Source organism: Pleurodeles waltl, chromosome 3_1 (genome assembly GCF_031143425.1).
Source record: "Pleurodeles waltl isolate 20211129_DDA chromosome 3_1, aPleWal1.hap1.20221129, whole genome shotgun sequence".
Taxonomy (NCBI): domain Eukaryota; kingdom Metazoa; phylum Chordata; class Amphibia; order Caudata; family Salamandridae; genus Pleurodeles; species Pleurodeles waltl.
In genome coordinates, this window is record NC_090440.1 from 1,790,425,838 (window position 1) to 1,790,445,313 (window position 19,476).

Below are 19,476 nucleotides of genomic sequence, written 5' to 3' on the forward strand. Positions count from 1 at the left end.
AGCATCACCGTTTGTTGGTGACTGAGTCAATCCCACAACTTCTTGGCAGCTGGCACCCCAACCCTTTTGGCTAGCTAGCAACACCTCACTCAAACCTGAAAGAAATGTTGATTTGTGGCAGCCAGAAACATGACAATCTGTGGCTTCTCAGGAGAAGTCGTGGTCGACAAGTCTCCTCCCTTTCTTTTGTTAGCAAAAGGTGTCATACACACACAGGCCAAATAAAGAGATGAAGGATAGTTTTCAATATATTTATTAAAAAGACTGCAATCTACAATAAAATATATGAGCACCAATTATTAGGGCAGTTGGACATAACAGAATTAGAATGGTGGTGAGCAGCGAGAAGAAAATACAGTCCCAACATATTGGAATAATGTACATAGATTAATTCTACCTAACCCCTAATTCCTAAGCAAGAGCATAGCAGTGATGGCCCAATATGTTTGTACTTAGTCCATGAGAGAAGCACCCACCCCCATTACATGAAGGATAGGAGTCTGCCTGCTGTCTCCTGGGCTGACTGTAGAGACAGGGCTGAGGTCAATATTGAAATGGCATGCAGCATGGACAGAATCCTGGCTGGACTGACCTCACAGTTATCTCTTTGGCCTGTACAATGTTTTTAAAATATAAATATTTATGTTCCTTGAAAAGGCCTGATGTGGGCATGTGTGTAAGGGTCGGGCTGTTTACATACTCTTGTGGTGAGAATTGCTAGTTGGATTATAGTGTGCTGTTCTTGTCAGCCTTGGACAGAGGTACATGGAAAATGTCATGCAGGAATAATAATATTAACACTTTTGCAGAATCACAGAGTTACAGCTGATTGGAAAATAAAAACATCCCTGCTGAAAGCAGGCTAACTAAAATGAATAAAACTGCAAAAAAATGAAATTCAAGCACATATTTAGGTGAAGGGGCACAGGCTGCAGGCCTAAGCTAGGCTAAAATATGCCCAAGCAGAGTGTAAAATGAACCCACAACACAGCATTGGTGAGTGCTGTTGAAAAAAAATAAAAAATAAGCTAATGGTGATCCCTGATTGATGGGGGGAAACTAAAGAGAACAGAACAACATACTCTCCATGTGATAAATTCAGGCCCTTGTGGCATAATGCGTCAGTTGCCTACTAAGTACAACACACCATGAAAACCTCCTGAATCAGATGGTAATTTGTGAATTAACCATATGAGTAGGCACCCGCTTGCCCCTTGCCTGTAGCTTCCAGTTCCTGCTTGTTCCAGACTGAGCCAATGACACCGCAGCTGCCTGTTTTTTCATATTGAGGTTTTTCCAAACAGGTTTTCTCACTCGCTGTTCTTCTTGCCAGCAAAAGCTCCACCCACCCCAGGACCTACTAAATGCAGGCTGCAGCGTGACCACATCAGTAGGCACTTGGACACCTAGCCTGCCACTTGCCTGTGCCTTCCAGTTCCTGCTTGTTCCATACTGATCCAGTGACACTGCAGCTGCATGGGTTTTCCCACCAGAGTTTTCCCAACTGGGTTATCCCACTCACTGTTCTTCCCACAAACAGAAGCCCCACCCACCCCAGGACCTACTTAATGCAGGCCGCAGCATGACCGCACAGTGGATGGGTGCAGTGGCTATGCAGCTGGCATGCCAAAGACAAGCCCATCTGTCTGGACTGCATCTAGCGCCACAACCCATGGCCTTTCCTCCCCCTGAAAATACACCTTTGCTTAGATCTACATCATCAACCCTGAACGCCACAATAAACACTACATCCACACCGACCCACGCTCCACATTAGGACCTTTCACCTGCACCCACTGCCACTTCACCTGCCACAGCGTACAGCCAGCCCACCGACCAGCCCCACCCCAAACACACCACAGACACCACCTGAACAAAAGAAATTGCATGCACCCGTCTCAACACATGCTCACTATGTAAGCATTCCACCGAAATATGGGACCTCATCGCCATTCTCTCACCCGACATTGTCTTCCTCACCGAGACCTGGCTCAACCCCACATCCACCACAGACATTGCCACAGTGATCCCCGACTGATATAAAATCACTCACCAGCACTGCACCAACAAGCCGGGAGGAGGAACAGCCATCATCCACAAAGAGACCATACAGTGCACCACCACCACTAACAACACAAAAAGAGTGGCCAGGGCACACCAGTGTTGTAGATCCAGAAAATGTTCAAGAATTGATTAGATGTCAGGTCTGGGAAGATGATGTATAGAAATTTAATATAGATGCAAGTAGGTAGTTGAAGTCTCAATCACAAAAATTGCGTTGTACAAAGTGTCCATGTATCCAGAACAACCAGATGGTAACAAATGGTCAGTTACAATAGGGAAATCAAATGTAACAATAAGTCCATGCAGCAAAAACAGCCAACACGTGTTTCGTCTTCAAGACTTTGTCAAGGCTTAAGATGTATAAAACATATATGTGAATACGGTTGGAGCATAAACGAGCTGCTGTTTGTCATGAATCTCAAGGAGAAGTCAAATAGTACTGACAAGATGAATAATGTCCATGATAAGCCTCGAGGTTTGTGTATATAACAACCGTGCCGGTCGCGTCTGGAATAATCAGTGTTAACACACTGATTATTCCCGATGCGACCGGCACAGTTGTTGTTATACCTTTGCGGATGTGCGAGCACCTGTTGGCATTCTCCACCTTCTTCGCTTGACTCACCACTAACAACACCACCATCTCCATGAAACATCTCAACTTCAAGCTCCACAAATATGAAAAAACATCCATCAGAGTCACTTTTGCATACCAACCTCCGGGCCCATGCTCCAGGTTCTGCAAAACCATCGCAGACTTTATTGTGCCCCTAGCCTTAAACTGCAAGGACTACATCTTCCTCAGTGACCTAAATGTCCACATCGAAGGCCTATATAGGCACCATCCAGGTGCGCAGATGTCATTTCTTTTCTTTCTGCACCAGTTAATGCAGATCCGGAGAGAGCTACCCCACTGCCGTTGTTTGACAGGCTTATTTCAATATTTTGTCGAGTATTTTTGTGAGGTGTGTCAAGATTACATCTAGAAAGGTAGGATTCAAGCCGCGTGCCATGTCGGTCAATGACCCTCACCTTTTCTGCCTATGGTGTCCCAAGTGTGACCACAATTTGAAGTTGTGCTCGAACTGCCGAGCCATGGTGCTGAAGGCTTTGAGAGAGCGGTCCCTGAAGCTGCTTGCTGACAGGCAGACAACGCCATCCGGCGCAACTCCTCGGAGGTCACGGTCCCAGGTGAGAAGAAGGTTGTGGGACCAGTACAGGACCCCCAAGTCCTCTTCCTTCCACTCGAGGTCCTCAGGGCACTCGGAGAAGAGGCACAAGAAGGAGTCTAAATGAACTTCGACTTGGCTTGATCTATCGACCAACGTGATGAGTTCGGAACATAGGCGTTCCAGGCACGGTTCCGTGCAATCGACGCCAGGTCCAACTCTGCGCCTTCCTCCATTTCCGGGAACCGGAGTGACCCGCGCTCAAGTAAAAGATTTCTACAAGGCCATGTGCCGTGTATTCAGCAGGCGACCCCTCCGGTGTGCCTTCGGGCCCTGTGGGATCAGAGGAGGCCCCTTCGGGTTCCGCACAAGTGGCTTCACTCTAGGATCCGATGGGGGCTCATGGATCTGAATCTGGACTGGCACCATTTGCACCCACGTGACCTTCTCCGGTGCCCGTCACAACACCAATGTTCCCCGCAGCACCATCCCCATTCTGATTCCAGACGATCTGGAGCCGAAGTGGCATTGCATGATGCCGATTAGGGGTTTAAGTCTTCCCCTACCTTGGCAACTGGTTGTTGAAGTGGGCTTGCCCCACGCTGTCGACTTACATGATGCATATTTTCACATTCCCATCCTGCCTGCCCACAGGCGTTACCTGCAGTTCAAGATAGGCCATGAGCACTATCAGTTCATAGTGCTCCCATTTGGCCTCACCAGTGCTCCTCAGGTGTTCACCAAGGTGATGGCAGTGGTTACACCTCAGCTGCCCAGGGTAGGGGTTTAAGTCTTCCCCTATCTCGACAACTGGCTGTTGAAGGCGGGCTTGCCCCAGGCTGTCGTGTCCCACTTTCTGCCTATAGCGGACCTTCTGCATTTATTAGGGTTCACTATAAACGTGCCAAAGTCACACCTGACTCCCTCTCAGATGCTCTCTTTAATAGCAGCTGTTCTGGACACAGTGCAGTTTTGGGCTTATCCGCCCGAACAGCAAGTCCAAGATGTGCAGGTTATGATACAAATGTATCTGATAGAGACTTCTAGCTGCAGATTCCTTACCTTTGCTTTCCCTGGTGTCCGCTTCGAATCAGGATTCTTTTTGCTGAGCAATACCCTGTGCGCGCTGTCGGGTGGTGTCATTCGGATCCGCGTGTTTCATCCAGCTCCGGTGGCTTTGTCAGTGATGTCACGGTCGCCTATAAAGGCACCACCACCATGCGTACGTCAGTTCTTTTCTTTCCGTGCTGGTTAGGCGTAGGTCAGGGATCGAGCTACCCTTTACCATTTTTTGGCAAGCCTTTTTTTACCCATTTGTAGAAGAATTTTTTCGTCTGTGCGAGGAGATGTCATCCAGGAAGACGGGGTTCAAGCCGTGTGGCGACTGCCATTGCACCATGTCGGTGATGGACCCCCAACAGGTCTCTGGTGCCTCGACAGGGACACCGAATTGAAGTCGTACTCTGACTGCCGGGCCATGGCCCTGAAGGCTTTGAGTGAGCAGTCTCTCAAGCTCAGTCTGGCAGTTGACTGTGGTCGGGGCGACTCCTCGGAGGTCACGGTCCCGCTCAAGGAGGAGGTCATAGGACTGCTCCAGGAGCCCCAAATCCTCTTCTTTCCACTTGAGGTCCTCAGGGCACTTGGGGGAAGAGGCATAACAAGAAGAAGAAGTCCAAGCAGACTTTGACTTTGACACGCCCGTCGGCTGATGAGGCATCACAGAAATGTCGATGTTTCGCGCACGGTTCCGCGGAGCCGTTGCCAGGGCCGACTTCGCATCTCCGCCCTTATCTGGGAGCCAGAGCGACCCCCCCTCTCAATTTACAGACTTCTACGAAGCCATGTGCCTTGATTTTGAGCGGGCTGCCACCACGGGTGGTTCCTTGGATCCCGCGGGGACAGCAGGGGCCCCATCTGGTTCAACACCGACAGCTTCGACCTCGGCGCTGTATTGGCACCGGTTCAGTCTGCCTACTCTGCCGCCGGGCCCAACGTCGACACTTGTAGGAGGCTGGCCTGGCTTATAGTGGGTACCTTGTGCCAGGTCCAGTTATCCCTTATCAGTAGATTAGAGGTGTTCTAGCAGCTTAGGCTGATAGAGGTAGCTATAGCAGAGCAGTAAAGTCGAGATAGGGGATTCTGCAAGGACAACAACTGACTGCAAAGCACTGAAGACGGTTTCCTGGACCTGAGGACCTGTAAAGGAAGGGGACCAAGTCCAAGAGTCACGCAAGTGTCCAGGGGAGGCAAGAGCCCACTAAACCCCGGATGAAGATGCAAAAGGGCTGCTTTGGGTGGAAGAAGCCAAAGATTCTGCAACAACGGAAGGTGCCAGGAACTTCTCCTTTGGTCAGAAGATGTCACACGGTGTGGTGGAGGATGCAGAGTTGTTTCGACGCAGAAAGAACGCAAACAAGCCTTGCTAGCTGCAAGAGTTGCGGTTGAAGATTTTGGGTGCTGCCAGGGCTCAGGAAGGACCAGGAGGTTGCCCCTTGGAGGAGGAGACAAAGGGGGTGCTCAGCAATACGGAGAGCCCATGCAGAAGCAGGCAGCACCCACAGAATCACTTAGAAGATCTGAGGACGACAGTCGACTCAGAGCAACAAAGGAGGGTCCCACAACATCGTAGTCCAACTCAGCGAGTTGGGCAATCCAGGACGGTGTGCTGGGGACCTGGGCTAGGCTGTGCACAAAGGAAGTCTTGCAAAAGTGCACAGAAGCCCGAGCAGCTGCAGTTCACGCAGTACACAGGTTAACTGTCTGGCGTGGGGAGGCAAGGACTTACCTCCACCAAATTTGGACAGAAGGGCCACTGGACTGTCGAAGACACTTGGACCCAGCTCCTGTGTTCCAGGGACCACGCTCGTCAAGATGAGAGGGGACCCAGAGGACCGGTGATGGAGAAGTTTGGTGCCTGCGTTGGCAGGGGGAAGATTCCGTCGATCCACTGGAGATTTCTTCTTGGCTTCCAGTGCAGGGTGAAGGCAGACCGCCCTCAGAGCATGCACCACCAGGAAACAGTTGAGAAAGCCGGCAGGATAAGGTGCTACAACATTGCTGGTAGTCTTCTTACTACTTTGTTGTGGTTATGCAGGCATCCTGGAGCAGTCAGCGGTCGATCCTTGGCAGAAGTCGAAGAGGGAAGTACAGAGGAACTCTGATGAGCTATTGCATTCGTTATCTGGTGAGATGCCCACAGGAGAAACCCTAAATAGCCCACAGAGGAGGATTGGCTACAGAGAAAGGTAAGCACCTATCAGGAGGGGTCTCTGACGTCACCTGCTGGCACTGGCCACTCAGAGCTGTCCATTGTGCCCTCACAACTCTGCATCCAAGATGGCAGAGGTCTGGGACACACTGGAGGAGCTCTGGGCATCTCCCCTGGGAGGTGCTGGTCAGGGGAGTGGTCACTCCCCTTTCCTTTGTCCAGTTTCGCACCAAAGCAGGGCTGGGGGGATCTCTGAACTGGTGTAGACTGGCTTATGGAAGGAGGGCACCATCAGTGCCCTTCAAAGCATTTCCAGAGGCCTGGAGAGGCTACTCCTCCCAGGCCCTTCACACCTATTTCCAAAGGGAGAGGGTGTAACACCCTCTCTCAGAGGAAATCCTTTGTTCTGCCTTCCTGGGACCAGGCTGCCCAGGCCCCAGGGGGGCAGAAACCTGTCTGAGGGGTTGGCAGCAGCGGTAGCTGCAGAGGAGACCCCGGAAAGTTAGTTTGGCAGTACCCGGGCTGTATGCTGGAGACCCGGGGATGCATGGAATTGTCCCCCCAATACCAGAATGGTATTGGAGTGACAATTCAATGATCCTAGACATGTTACATGGCCGTGTTTGGAGTTACCATGGTGACGCTACATATAGGTTTTGACCTATATGTAGTGCACACGTGTAATGGTGTCCCCGCACTCACAATGTCCGGGAAATTTGCCTTGAACAATGTGGGGGCACCTTGGCTAGTGCCAGGGTGCCCACACACTAAGTAACTTTGCACCTAACCTTCACTAAGTGAGGGTTAGACATATAGGTGACTTATAAGTTACTTAAGTGCAGTGTAAAATGGCTGTGAAATAACGTGGACGTTATTTCACTCAGGCTGCAGTGGCAGTCCTGTGTAAGAATTGTCTGAGCTCCCTATGGGTGGCAAAATAAATGCTGCAGCCCCTAGGGATCTCCTGGAACCCCAATACCCTGGTTACCTAGGTACCATATACTAGGGAATTATAAGGGTGTTCCAGTGTGCCAATCAGAATTGGTTAAATTAGTCACTAGCCTGCATTGACAATTTTAAAAGCAGAGAGAGCATAAACACTGAGGTTCTGGTTAGCAGTGCCTCAGTGTTACAGTTAGGCACCACACAGGGAACATATACAGGGCATACTTTATGAGCACTGGGGTCCAGGCTAACAGGATTCCAGTGACACATAGGCAAAAACAACCATACATACAGTAAAATGGGGGTAACATGCCAGGCAAGATGGTACTTTCCTACAACACTCCCCCCCCCCACCTCCGGCGCCTGCTGGTGGTGGGAGCCCCATCCTCATTCCAGATGATCCGAAGCCGGAACAACATCGCACGACGCCGATTCTGACTTCGATGGCGCAGACTCAGCCCAGATCAGTGCCTGAGGCTTATTTTGATCAGCCTGGCACAGGTGAGGAATGGGAGGGGTCTGAGGATCCTTTGGTATATGGATTAGAGGAGCAGAACCGACATGAGGAATGAGGGGAAGCCAGTGGACTGGATACTGGTATGCTCTCACCTTCTGTGGCTACGAAGGAGGGAGCATCATACTCCATGGTGGTGTGTAAAGAAGTTGAGGTTTTGACCTAGAGTTGCCCACAGTGCCGGTCAGGACTAACATCCTGACAGAGGTGCTTCAGCCAGGGGTTGCTACGTCAGAGCAGACGTTACCCTTTAATGAAGCCCTTACTGATGTCCTGCTGGGGACATGGTCCAAACCCAGCTCAGGGGATCCTGTAAATAGGACAATTGGCTGCCACCATCGACCAGCTCCTACAGACCCTAGTTTCCTCACCTAACACCCCACCCAGGAGAGCTTGGTGGTCCAAGCTAAGCCGGATGACGCACGTGGATGGGAACAATGCCACCCACGGCATGCGTAAAGTATTGCTCAGCAAAAAGATTCCGGATTCAAAGCTGATGCCAGGGAATTCAAAGGTAAAGAATCTGCAACTAGATAGAGTCTCTACCACATAATGCATTACCGAACGTAAGTAACTTGTTCTTTGGGCTCTATCCTGGGTTTCGGTGAGACTGACTCTGAGGCTGCTGGGCCTTATGGCTTCCTGCTGGTAAATCATGCCAGAAGGCATATGGGGGCTCTGCAGTGGGACCTGCAGTTCCAGTGAGCACAGCATCAAGGAATTCTCTCCGACATGGTCTAGATCACAGAGGGAACTGCAAAAGACCTGCCGTGGTGGATTATGAACTAAGATTGAGTCAAAGGCTGATTCCTCTCCCTTCCCCAAACAGACTTCACATTAGTGACAACTGCATCACTTCTGGGATGGCTGGGAGAGGTGTAGATCAGAGGAATCTGGTCTCTGGCAGAATCTGGACTCCACATCAATCTGCTGGAGCTCTGGGTGATCCGGCTAGCATTGCAAACAATTCCTCCCTCAGTCAAGGGGCAGATAGTGCAGGTGTTCATGGACAACACCACTGCCAAGAAGTACTGCAACAGGCATGGCAGAGTGTGGGGTTGTGGATCCTTGGTCAAGAGGTCCTGCGTCACTGGACATTGCTGAAACAGCAGGGCATATCCCTGGTGGTTAAACACCTGGTAGGTTCTCTGAACGCCATGGCGGATAAACTCAGCTGTCAATGTCTAGTGGATCACAAGTGGTATCCCCACTCGGAGGTGGTGCAAGGACTCTTTCAGCAATGCAGAGAGCCTTGATTAGATCTGTTCACCTCTGAAGAGAACACGCAATGTCAGCAGTATTGCGCATTGGAGTTTCCAAGGAAGCAATCGCTCAGCGACACTGTTCGTCGCAAGTGGAACTCAGGCCTACTCTGCGGCTTTCCGCCCATACCACTCCTGCCCAGAGTTCTCAAGAAGATCAAGAACGACCAGGCCCAATAAATTCTAGTGGTCCGGGGAGTCTGGTATCCTGAGCTTCTGAAAATAAGCATTGATCCTCCACTCAGGCTGCCCCTTTGGGGGGACCTCCTGCCACAGCAGCAGGGGAGGGTTCCCAACCCGAACCTGTCAACTGTGCACCATCATGTATGGAGATAGAGCAGCGACAGTTGACAGCCATCAACCTTCCTCCCAAAGTCTGTAATGTTATTTTGGCAGCCAGACGTTCCTCCACAAAAACAGTATATGCCTGCTGTTGGCAACAATTTATAAAATATTGTACAGAGAAGTATTTAGATCCTCTTTCTGTCTCTCTCTCTCTGATATTCTTCTTTCATTCTGTCCCTTGCCCAACAGGGATGTGCTCTGGGATCTCTAAAAGGATAGCTTTCTGCCTTATCCACTTTTCTGCGGCTGCCTGACCAACCTTCTATGTTTAAGTCCCTTACTGTAAATAAGTTTCTAAAAGGGCTTGTACATATGTTTCCTTCATTATGCCTCAGTGGGACCTGAACTTGGTTCTTACATTTCTGATGTGTGCTCCATTTGAGCCACTTCATAACTTCCCCCTCAGGCTGCTCACCTTCAAAACAGCATTTCTCATGGGTATAACTTCTGCCAAGAGGGTGAGTGAGCTGCAGGCCTTGTCATCCAAGCCTCCAAATCTCACAGTGTTTCCTGATAAAGTGGTGCTTCGCACACGTGCCTCTTTCCTACCAAAGGTGGTGACCCCATTTCGTTTTTAACAGACTGTCACCCTGCCCACCTTCTTTGCTCCTCTGCATCCCTCTAAGGAAGAGGAGCGACTCCACAGGCTGGATGACCAACTTTTTGTGGGATATGTGGGAGCAAAGAAAAGTCAGGCAGTACAGAAATTAATCATTTCATGCAGCTTTGTTCTCTGTATAGAAATCTGTTACACTGTGGCTAAAAAGCAGCCTCCTGAGGGCTTACGAGCCCATTCCACCAGAGGAAAGGCTGAGGCCACGGCATTAGCTCGTGGAGTCCCAGTCCTGGACATCTGTCATTCAGCAACATGGGCGTCCCTGCACACATTTGCCAAACACTACTGCCTGGACAGTCAGATCTGCAAGGGATGGATATTTTGCCTGTTCGGTCCTGCAGGACTTTATAGTTTGGAAAATTTGCCCACAGCCCACTGCTAGGAGGATATGGCTTGGGTATCTATTCAGAGGTAAAGAATCTGCAGTTAGAAGTCTATATCAGATGAGCAAGTTACTTACCTTCGGAAATGCATTATCTTGGTAGAGACTATGGGCCTTATTACAACTTTGGAGGACGGTGTTAATCCGTCCCAAATGTGACGGATATACCACCTACCGTATTACGAGTTCCATAGGATATAATGGACTCGTAATACGGTAGGTGGTATATCCGTCACATTTGGGACGGATTAACACCGTCCTCCAAAGTTGGAATAAGGCCCTATATCTAGCTGCAGATTCCTTACACCCACCCATGCCTACCCGCTCCGCGACTCATTTGCTAGAGTCATGGTGATCCCTTTCCAAAGCCCTAAATTGGACACACAGTAGTTCATGTCATTGCTCTGTGCTCCTGGCGACAAAAGTTGTGAAAAAAGTAACTGACTTCCGCACGCCTGGGTGGTGCCTATATTTGTGACCGTGATGTCCCATTTGGTGGCAACTTCGATGACATGCTGAACCGAACGGAGCCACCTGACAGCGCGTGCTTGGGTATTGCTCAAGCAAATGTTTCCGAATCCTTTCTAACACCTTGGGAAATTCAAAGGTAAGGAATCTGCAGCTAGATATAGTTTCTACCAGATGATGCGTTACCGAAGATAAGTAACTTGTTCAACTATCCCTCCTTTATGGACTGGTTTGATTGTGAGGGATGAGTTCTTGGGTAGTGAGTCTATGGCTTCAAATTCCTCCCCGGTATATTTGGGTTTGCTATGTGTATTTTAGTGATTTTTTTTCCTAGATCTTTAAAAATTAAGGGCCTGATTCTAACTTTGGAGGACGGTGTTAAACCGTCCCAAAAGTGGCGGATATACCACCTACCGTATTACGAGTTCCATAGGATATAATGGACTCGTAATACGGTAGGTGGTATATCCGCCACTTTTGGGACGGTTTAACACCGTCCTCCAAAGTTAGAATCAGGCCCTAAGTTTTTAAATATCAGGATCTTTGGCAGCCAGGATGGGGATTGGAACAGAATGTAAACTTGTTCATCAAACCAGCAGTGTCACCTATAATGGGCTCTTTATTTTCAAGAAAAAAAGCTTGTTAATCTAACCTTTCTAAGAAATTGTAAGATTTCACATTTATTATAAATGAAGTCTTTCGATGGAGTAGGGACGAATAAAAGACCCTTACTTTGAAAGTATACTTCATTATCTTTAAGAATTTTGGACGAGACGTTGTACATAGGAATGTGTTGTTGTGTCATCTCTGGTGTGCTTGGCATCGGGTGGTGAGAACCGCTGTTCCACCTGGAGGTAGAATATGACTGCCACCTCCACTGCTTATGGCACCTCTGTTGTTTTTGTGAGTTATTTCTGCCTCTGCATTCTTCTGATTTCTGTTCTCGCTGAGGAGTGTTCCAAGGTGTTTCTTCAGGAGGCTGAAATGATGGGAGACCAGATGGAAACCTGGGGAACTTCACAGTTGATGGGGCTCTTATGGGACCCGGTAGTGCCCATGTGTCTATTTAGAACTCGGTGTTTTCTCAACTGATGCATGTAGCCAGTTCATAGACAAATGTTAGTCCTGACTACTAAGGCCTACAAGTGTTTATTCACAATGCACATGCAGAAACTGCGTTCCCACGGTTAGGTTCATGCCATCTACATTGACATCATGTAATATGAGGAGTACATTCATCTCTATTCATTCTGGTTACAGTTAACATGAAATTCTTTATCAATACTTTAACTCCCAATTATAGATGTTCAATAATGGGAAAGAAATGCAAAGGAATATTTCGAAGTTTATTAAGGACGCCATTCATTCACGTTTGTTTACCTGCACATTCAAATAAATTACATTGACGAAGCTGCTTACCTGTATCAAACTTACATATCTCGGTGTTTTTCCAGATGTTATTTGTTTAATTGTTTGTGAATTAGCTTCTCTTTTTAATGAAACTGCCTTGTGATGGGGGCATTTGGAGGCAGAACATCGGGTCACTCATTTTTTTAATCAATTTGTTATGCATCATTGTTTAAAGTAGACGAAATGTAACAGGCTTCACACTATATTATTCTAAAATAAGTAAATAAATAAACGCTGATCCAAATCGAATTTAATGTGAGTCAAACCTATCACTCTTTAGGTTACGTTGTAACACAGAGGAGTTACGAATATAAAAATGGGTGTTTGTGCTTGTTCATAAAAAATTAAGAATGCTTCCATGAAAGAGTCATATTTAGAGAGAAATGTCAATAAATGCAGGCCAGATAGTTGTAAATGCCGCGCAATACCAGTGACATTTTTCTAAAGGTCTCGTTGCTCTTAATCTTAAATGTCAAGTCTGCACTTTGAAAGGTACTCAGTGGTTGATCCCAGCAACCCGACCCAACACCACAGAGTAAGTACGAGGTAAAATATCTTTTAACTGTATTCCATTTTCCATAGTTGCCCTTTTTCGTAGGCCTGCTACTTTGGACCATAACTGCAAAGTGAAAATATTTCAACAAAATAACAGTTTTTTCTGGTTCTTTGTCGAACCCAAGACTTTGATCCTCCAGCCCCACAAGGGGATCATTTCTCAATTCAAAAACTTTAAAAAGCTGTGGATGTAAAATCAAAATATTGCTAAATAAGTTTCTCTCTCTCATACGCTCTCTCTCTTTCTCTCTTCCCATCCCGAAAATAAACATTTGTATAGGGGTTGGTAGTTATGTCTGCTGAACTGGAAGAGGTTGTTACCAGCATTCTTAAAGGCAAAATCCCTGGAATGTGGATGAAAAAATCTTACCCCAGTCTCAAACCACTTGGAAGTTACGTCAATGATTTTCTTGCCAGATTAAAATTCTTACAGGTAAGAAGACTCATCCGTAATTTCTCTGAAGTGCAGACTATTAAGAAAGAGAATGTTCCAGGTGAAAATGGTTGGGGCTTCTCGTCTAAATGAGTTTTCTGTTTGATTACTTTTTCCCATGTTGTTCTGTTTGTCCCATCCACGGAACGTTCCAATTTCATTGTGTATTTATTGTATGAATCGTATCCTTCCACTGCCAATATGGAGGTACTTTTTTTTTCTTGCAGCACTCCATCAGTTTACGTAGCTTTCTACCTCTCTTCCCCACCTCCACTACTCCACTTCACACTGCTACTGACATTTGCTGATTTATTTTGTGTCATGCCACCTTCTCCCTATCTCCACTCCACGATCTCCACATTTTCTGTTTAGATTTTTTTTAAATTATTTTTGCTAAGGGTCTGCAACTGCACACTATTACAATACTACTCACATTGCTTCACTCCGTGCACTCCCACCCCTCTCCCGCACACCAGCCTACTCATTTTTTTTTTCAGATTCTGACAAAAATCTTTTTGCAAGGGCCCAATAGCTGCATTCTTCTAACGGGCTGCTCGCTCTTTCCCATTTGCACTGTGTTCCATGCATAGATACTATTTTGTTATAAACGCCATGTTAGAATGAACCGATTCAACACTAAAGTATAAAGACAGCTTCAGTGTGTACATTTGCATGCATAGAGGCTCTTTTTAGGATCGAGCCTGTGTCGCTTGCGCATGCGTTTCGCTTGTGAGACGCTTTAGGAGTTAGAAAAGGGCGCAGAGCCCCGTCCACGTCAAGTCAGTGTCTTTCAATGTTGGTTCGTGGGCTTGCCTGTTATAAATCTGCTTGCTTTCATTAGTGGAATGCACGCATACGTCTTTGCTTTTCCGGTGGTTAGCCCTCCTCGAGCGCAGCGACCAAGTACTGAAAACATGTGATGCTCGCTGTTTCCCGTCAGGTTTGTGGACTACTTTTTATCTTTTGTTCGCAGCGCGATCTCGCTTGGCAGAAGTCGAGCGCTTTGCATAACATCGACCCTGTTACATAGTTAATTGCACTTTTGCCGGTTACGTAGATAATTGCACTTTTGACGACAGGTTTCACTATGAGTGAACTGTAGCAGCGCGATCGCGCTCTTTTTTCGATTCAATGTGGCAAGAAAAATCGGGTTGGGAGTTTACAACTGCTAATAGCTGTAACTCAGAGAAATGCGAGACCCTATTGTAAGGCAAATGCTTGTTTTTGATTTGTCTATGATACAAATAATTTAGAGATGGTCACCGTCTTTTGTGCGTAGGTTAGGTAACCATCTTGTAAAGATTTTCTTAATGCAAAAGAAAGGGCACTAGATGGCTAACATGCATATCTGCGCTCATATGGTGATCGTCTAAAGGGAAAAACAAGCTTAATAAAATTTAAAGATTTCATTGGCGAAACCGAATGGCTTTGCCAATGTTTAATAATATTGTGCCTGCCTTAAGCTATAGCCAGCAATTTCCTTGATTTTGAAGTCTCCTAACCTTGCCATGCAGGGCTATGTTTTTTAGCTGGTTCTATTCACTTACAAAAATTCAGAGCTTGGAGAGGATTTCTCTTTATCAAAACAAGAATTCATGATTCCTTCTATTTGTAACTTTGATCTGATAATTTACGAGGAGCTGAGTGAGATGCTAAATACTATCTCCTCTTGTTCTTCTTTTTGACCCAGTCCCTCTTGTAATATAAAAAAATGCAAAATTGAAATGTTAAAATAGTGAAAAAAAGTGTTAAAAATAATGATCGAAAACTAATAAATACATTGTCCAACAACATTTGTAGACCAATCAATTTCCTTAAGGGTTGGGGAGAAGATAAAAGAGAATAAACAGACTAATATTCAATATGCCCCTCCGAAGCCAGATTTTTATAGCTCCTGGGTTTTCTCATTCAAGACCCTGGAAATTGGTGCAAGCCAAGCATAGGATTTCTCACAGTATCTTATTTCATCTCGTTCATGCTTCCAAATTAAAGTACAAAGTGTAGGAGGCTGGCCTGGCTTCTAGTGGGTACCTGATGGTACTTACACCTTGTGCCAGGTCCAGTTATCCCTTATTAGTAGATTAGTAGTGTTCTAGCAGCTTAAGCTGATACAGGTAGCTATAGGAGAGCAGCTTAGGCTCAACTTGGAGACTTGCAAACCTCCTACTATACCACTTATATCATATAGCACTATATCATAAGAGAACACACAAACCAAAATCAGGTAAGTAAACAGTTAGAAAAGTAGCGCAAACACTGTAAAACACAATAGAATGCAATTGGAGACAATAGGCCTAGGGGCAACACAAACCATATACTCCAAAAGTGGAATGCGAACTACGAATGGACCCCAGGCCTAGTGTACTGTGTAGAGGGTCGCTGGGAGTGTAAGAAAACACTAAGGGTGTCCAAGATACCCCACCCCAAGACCCTGAAAAGTAGGAGTAAAGTTACCCTACTACCCCAGAAAGACAGTAAAGTTGAGATAGGAGATTCTGCAAAGACAACAACTGACTGCAAAGCACTGAAGACGGATTCCTGGACCTGAGGACCTGCAAAGGAAGGGGACCAAGTCCAAGAGTCACGCAAGTGTGCGGGGGGCAGGATCTCACTAAACCCCGGATGAAGGTGCAAAAGGGCTGCCTCCGGGTGGAAGAAGCTGAAGATTCTGCAACAACGGAAGGTGCCAGGAACTTTTCCTTTGGTCAGAAGATGTCCCACTGCATGCTGGAGGATGCAGAGTTGTTTCCTCTCAGAAAGACCGCAAACAAGCCTTGCTAGCTACAAGAGTCATGGTTGAAGATTTTGGGTGCTGCCAGGGCCCAGGAAGGACCAGGAGGTTGCCCCTTGGAGGAGGAGACAGAGGGGGCACTCAGCAACAGAGAGATCCCATGCAGAAGCAGGTGTCACCCGCAGAAGCACCTGAACAGGCATTCAGAAAATGTGAGCACAGCGGTCTTCTCAGCACAACAAAAGAGGGTCCCACGAAGTTGGAGTCCAACTCAGTGAGTTGGGCAATGCAGGATGGAGTGCTGGGGACCTGGGCTGTGCTGTGCATGAAGGAAGTCTTGCGAAAGTGTACAGAAGCCCTAGCAGCTGCAGTTCACGCAGTACACAGGATTACTGTCTGGCGTGGGGAGGCAAGGACTTAACTCCACCAAATTTGGACAGAACGACCACTGGACTGTGGGGATCACTTGGATCCAGCTCCTGTGTTCCAGGGACCACGCTTGTCAAGATGAGAGGGGACCCAGAGGACCGGTGATGCAGAAGTTTGGTGCCTGCATTAGCAGGGGGACGATTCTGTCGACCCACAGGAGATTTCTTCTTGGCTTCCAGTGCAGGGTGAAGGCAGACAGACCTTAGAGCATGCTCCACCAGGAAACAGTCAAGAAAGCCGGCAGGATTAGGCGCTACAATATTGCTGGTAGTCTTCTTGCTACTTTGTTGCAGTTTTGCAGGCGTCCTGGAGCAGTCAGCGGTCGATCCTTGGCAGAAGTTGAAGAGATAAGTGCAGAGGAACTCTGGTGAGCTCTTGCCTTCGTTATCTGAAGAGAAACCCACAGGAGAGACCCTAACTAGCCCTCAGAGGAGGATTGGCTACCTACCCAGGTAAGGGCCTATCAGGAGGGGTGTCTGACGTCACCTGCTGGCACTGACCACTCAGAGGCCTCCATTGTGCCCTCACACCTCTGCATTCAAGATGGCAGAGGTCTGGGACACACTGGAGGAGCTCTGGGCACTACCCCTGGGGTGGTGATGGACAGGGGAGTGGTCACTCCCCTTTCCTTTGTCCAGTTTCGCACCAGAGCTGGGGTTGGGGGATCCCTGAACCGGTGTAGACTGGCTTATGCAAGGAGTGCACCATCTGTGCCCTTTAAAGCATTTCCAGAGGCAGGAGAGGTTACTCCTCTCAGGCCCTTAACACCTATTTCCAAAGGGAGAGGGTGTAACACCCTCTCTCAGAGGAAATCCTTTCTTCTGCCTTCCTGGGACTGGGCTGCACAGGTCCCAGGGGGGGCAGAAACCTGTCTGAGGGTTGGCAGCAGCGGTAGCTGCAGAGAAAACCCCAGAGAGCTAGCTTGGCAGCACCCAGGGTCCATGCTGGAGCCCCGGGGATGCGTGAGATTGTCCCCCCAATACCAGAATGGTATTGGGGGGCATTTCCATGATCTTAAACATGTTAAATGGCCATGTTCGGAGTTACCATTGTGAAGCTACACATAGGTATTGATCTATATGTAGTTCACGCATGTAATGGTGGCCCCGCACTCACAAAGTCTGGGAAAATTGCCCTGAACAATGTGGGGGTACATTGGCTAGTGCCAGGGTGCCCTCACACTTAGTAACTTTGCACCCAACCTTCACTAACGTGGACGTTATTTCACTCAGGCTGCAGTGGCAGTCCTGTGTAAGAATTGTCTGAGCTCCTTATGGGTGGCAAAAGAAATGCTGCAGCCCATGGGGATCTCCTGGAACCCCAATACTCTGGGTACCTATGTACCATATACTAGGGAATTTTAAGGGTGTTCCAGTGTGCCAATCAGAATTGGTAAAATTAGTCACTAGCCTGCAGTGACAATTTTAAAAGCAGAGAGAGCATAAACAAGGAGGTTCTGGTTAGCAGAGCCTCAGTGATACATCTAGGCACCACACAGGGAACACATGTAGGCCACAAACTATGAGCACTGGGGTCCTGGCTAGCAGGGTCCCAGTGACACATATCAAACACCCTGACAACATAGGGTTTCCACTATGAGAACTGGGGCCCTGGCTAGCAGGATCCCAGTGAGACAGTAAAAACACCCTGACATATACTCACAAACAGCCAAAAGTAGGGGTAACAAGGCTAGAAAGAGGCTACCTTCCTACACAAAGGTGTTAGTGCAAATCTCGCTAAAAAGTGAAGACACAATAAAAGTTATACTCTAGTACAGGTAGTAACGCCACATCCATACATTCTTATTCCCTTTATGACTTGAAGTAGAGATGGAAATATTGATGCAAACTGTGCCCTAGGAAGCATAAAGTAAAGACAACATAACAAACCCATATCGGCAGCTCAAATTATTCATTTTGGTGACTGCAGAACAGTCATTGACCCTTTTGCTGCCAATAACTTGTCTGCTTTTATAATACATTTTTATGAATGCTGCAATCACTTGGGTGGTTTCTCCCTTCAAACAGAAGAGCAACTCATGTGTGCATGAACTACTACTATACTGGTTAACAATTCCCCACAACATACCCTTGCGTACAGTAAGCAGCATAAAACAAGTCAATAAGATATGTGTAAAGTTTCGTTCACGTTGGTGGCAAAGTCTGCTCTTAGTAGTCAGAGGTTTCGGAAGCCTTTTGGACAGGCAGTCAATTGTTTGACACAGGCCAAAATGAAGAGGAATCAATTTATTTTTGTAGAGTGTTCTTTGTAAAGCTTTTAGGTATGGCTGCTGACGTGGCTGCTTATCGGAGTTAATAGTCATCCGTGCATGGCTTCTTTTGCCAAAATCCAGGTTTGTCTTTGTTCTATGATATCCTGTTCATTTGTTTGTTTCGGGCTATTTTGAAGGAGTTGTGACGTAATGTCTCTTCCTACAGCTCTTTTGCATTTAAGTCATTCAGGGCCAAGCCAAAAAATTTGCCCAGCTGTTTGTTATTATCAAAAGGCCAGCTTGCATTCCTTTCCATGGCCGGCCACATAATATAGCCTGGGCTGAGAGTCTTAATAGCAACATATACTTACGTGTGGATTCATTTTATGCTATTTCTTGGCTGATTAGGCCAAACTCTAACTGGATCTGGGATAGAGGTGCATTTTGAGGACGGTGAAAGAGGAGGCGGTATACTTTGCCTTGTGCAGAGTTAAAAAAAAAAAAAAAAAAGACCTAAAATTTCCTGGATAGGCTTCTGTTACAAAGCTGATTGTTGGAATAAACTAGGTCTTTACCACTGTAAGAACAGGAGAGTCAGACTTTCTAATTTATGATGTAAGGATTGGAACGCTACAATTAACAAAGCAGTCCTTGGCTTTAATGAATTAAGATGCAAGCGATAGTCTGAGGATCTTGCAACCAGGCTCCAAGGTATTTGTAACATGGACCTCTT

At 47.2% G+C, this 19,476-nt stretch overlaps 1 protein-coding gene across 2 annotated transcripts in view; it reads left to right on the forward strand.

Annotated features, from left to right (window-relative positions):
• DNAH7 (dynein axonemal heavy chain 7) overlaps nt 1-19,476 on the forward strand; it is a 1,158,398-nt gene that overhangs the window by 1,042,198 nt on the left and 96,724 nt on the right. For both annotated transcript variants that reach the window (XM_069225862.1, XM_069225863.1), the window contains one exon: nt 13,219-13,371. In XM_069225862.1, coding sequence (XP_069081963.1) covers nt 13,219-13,371 — 153 coding nt within the window. The remainder of the gene's footprint in view (nt 1-13,218; nt 13,372-19,476) is intronic.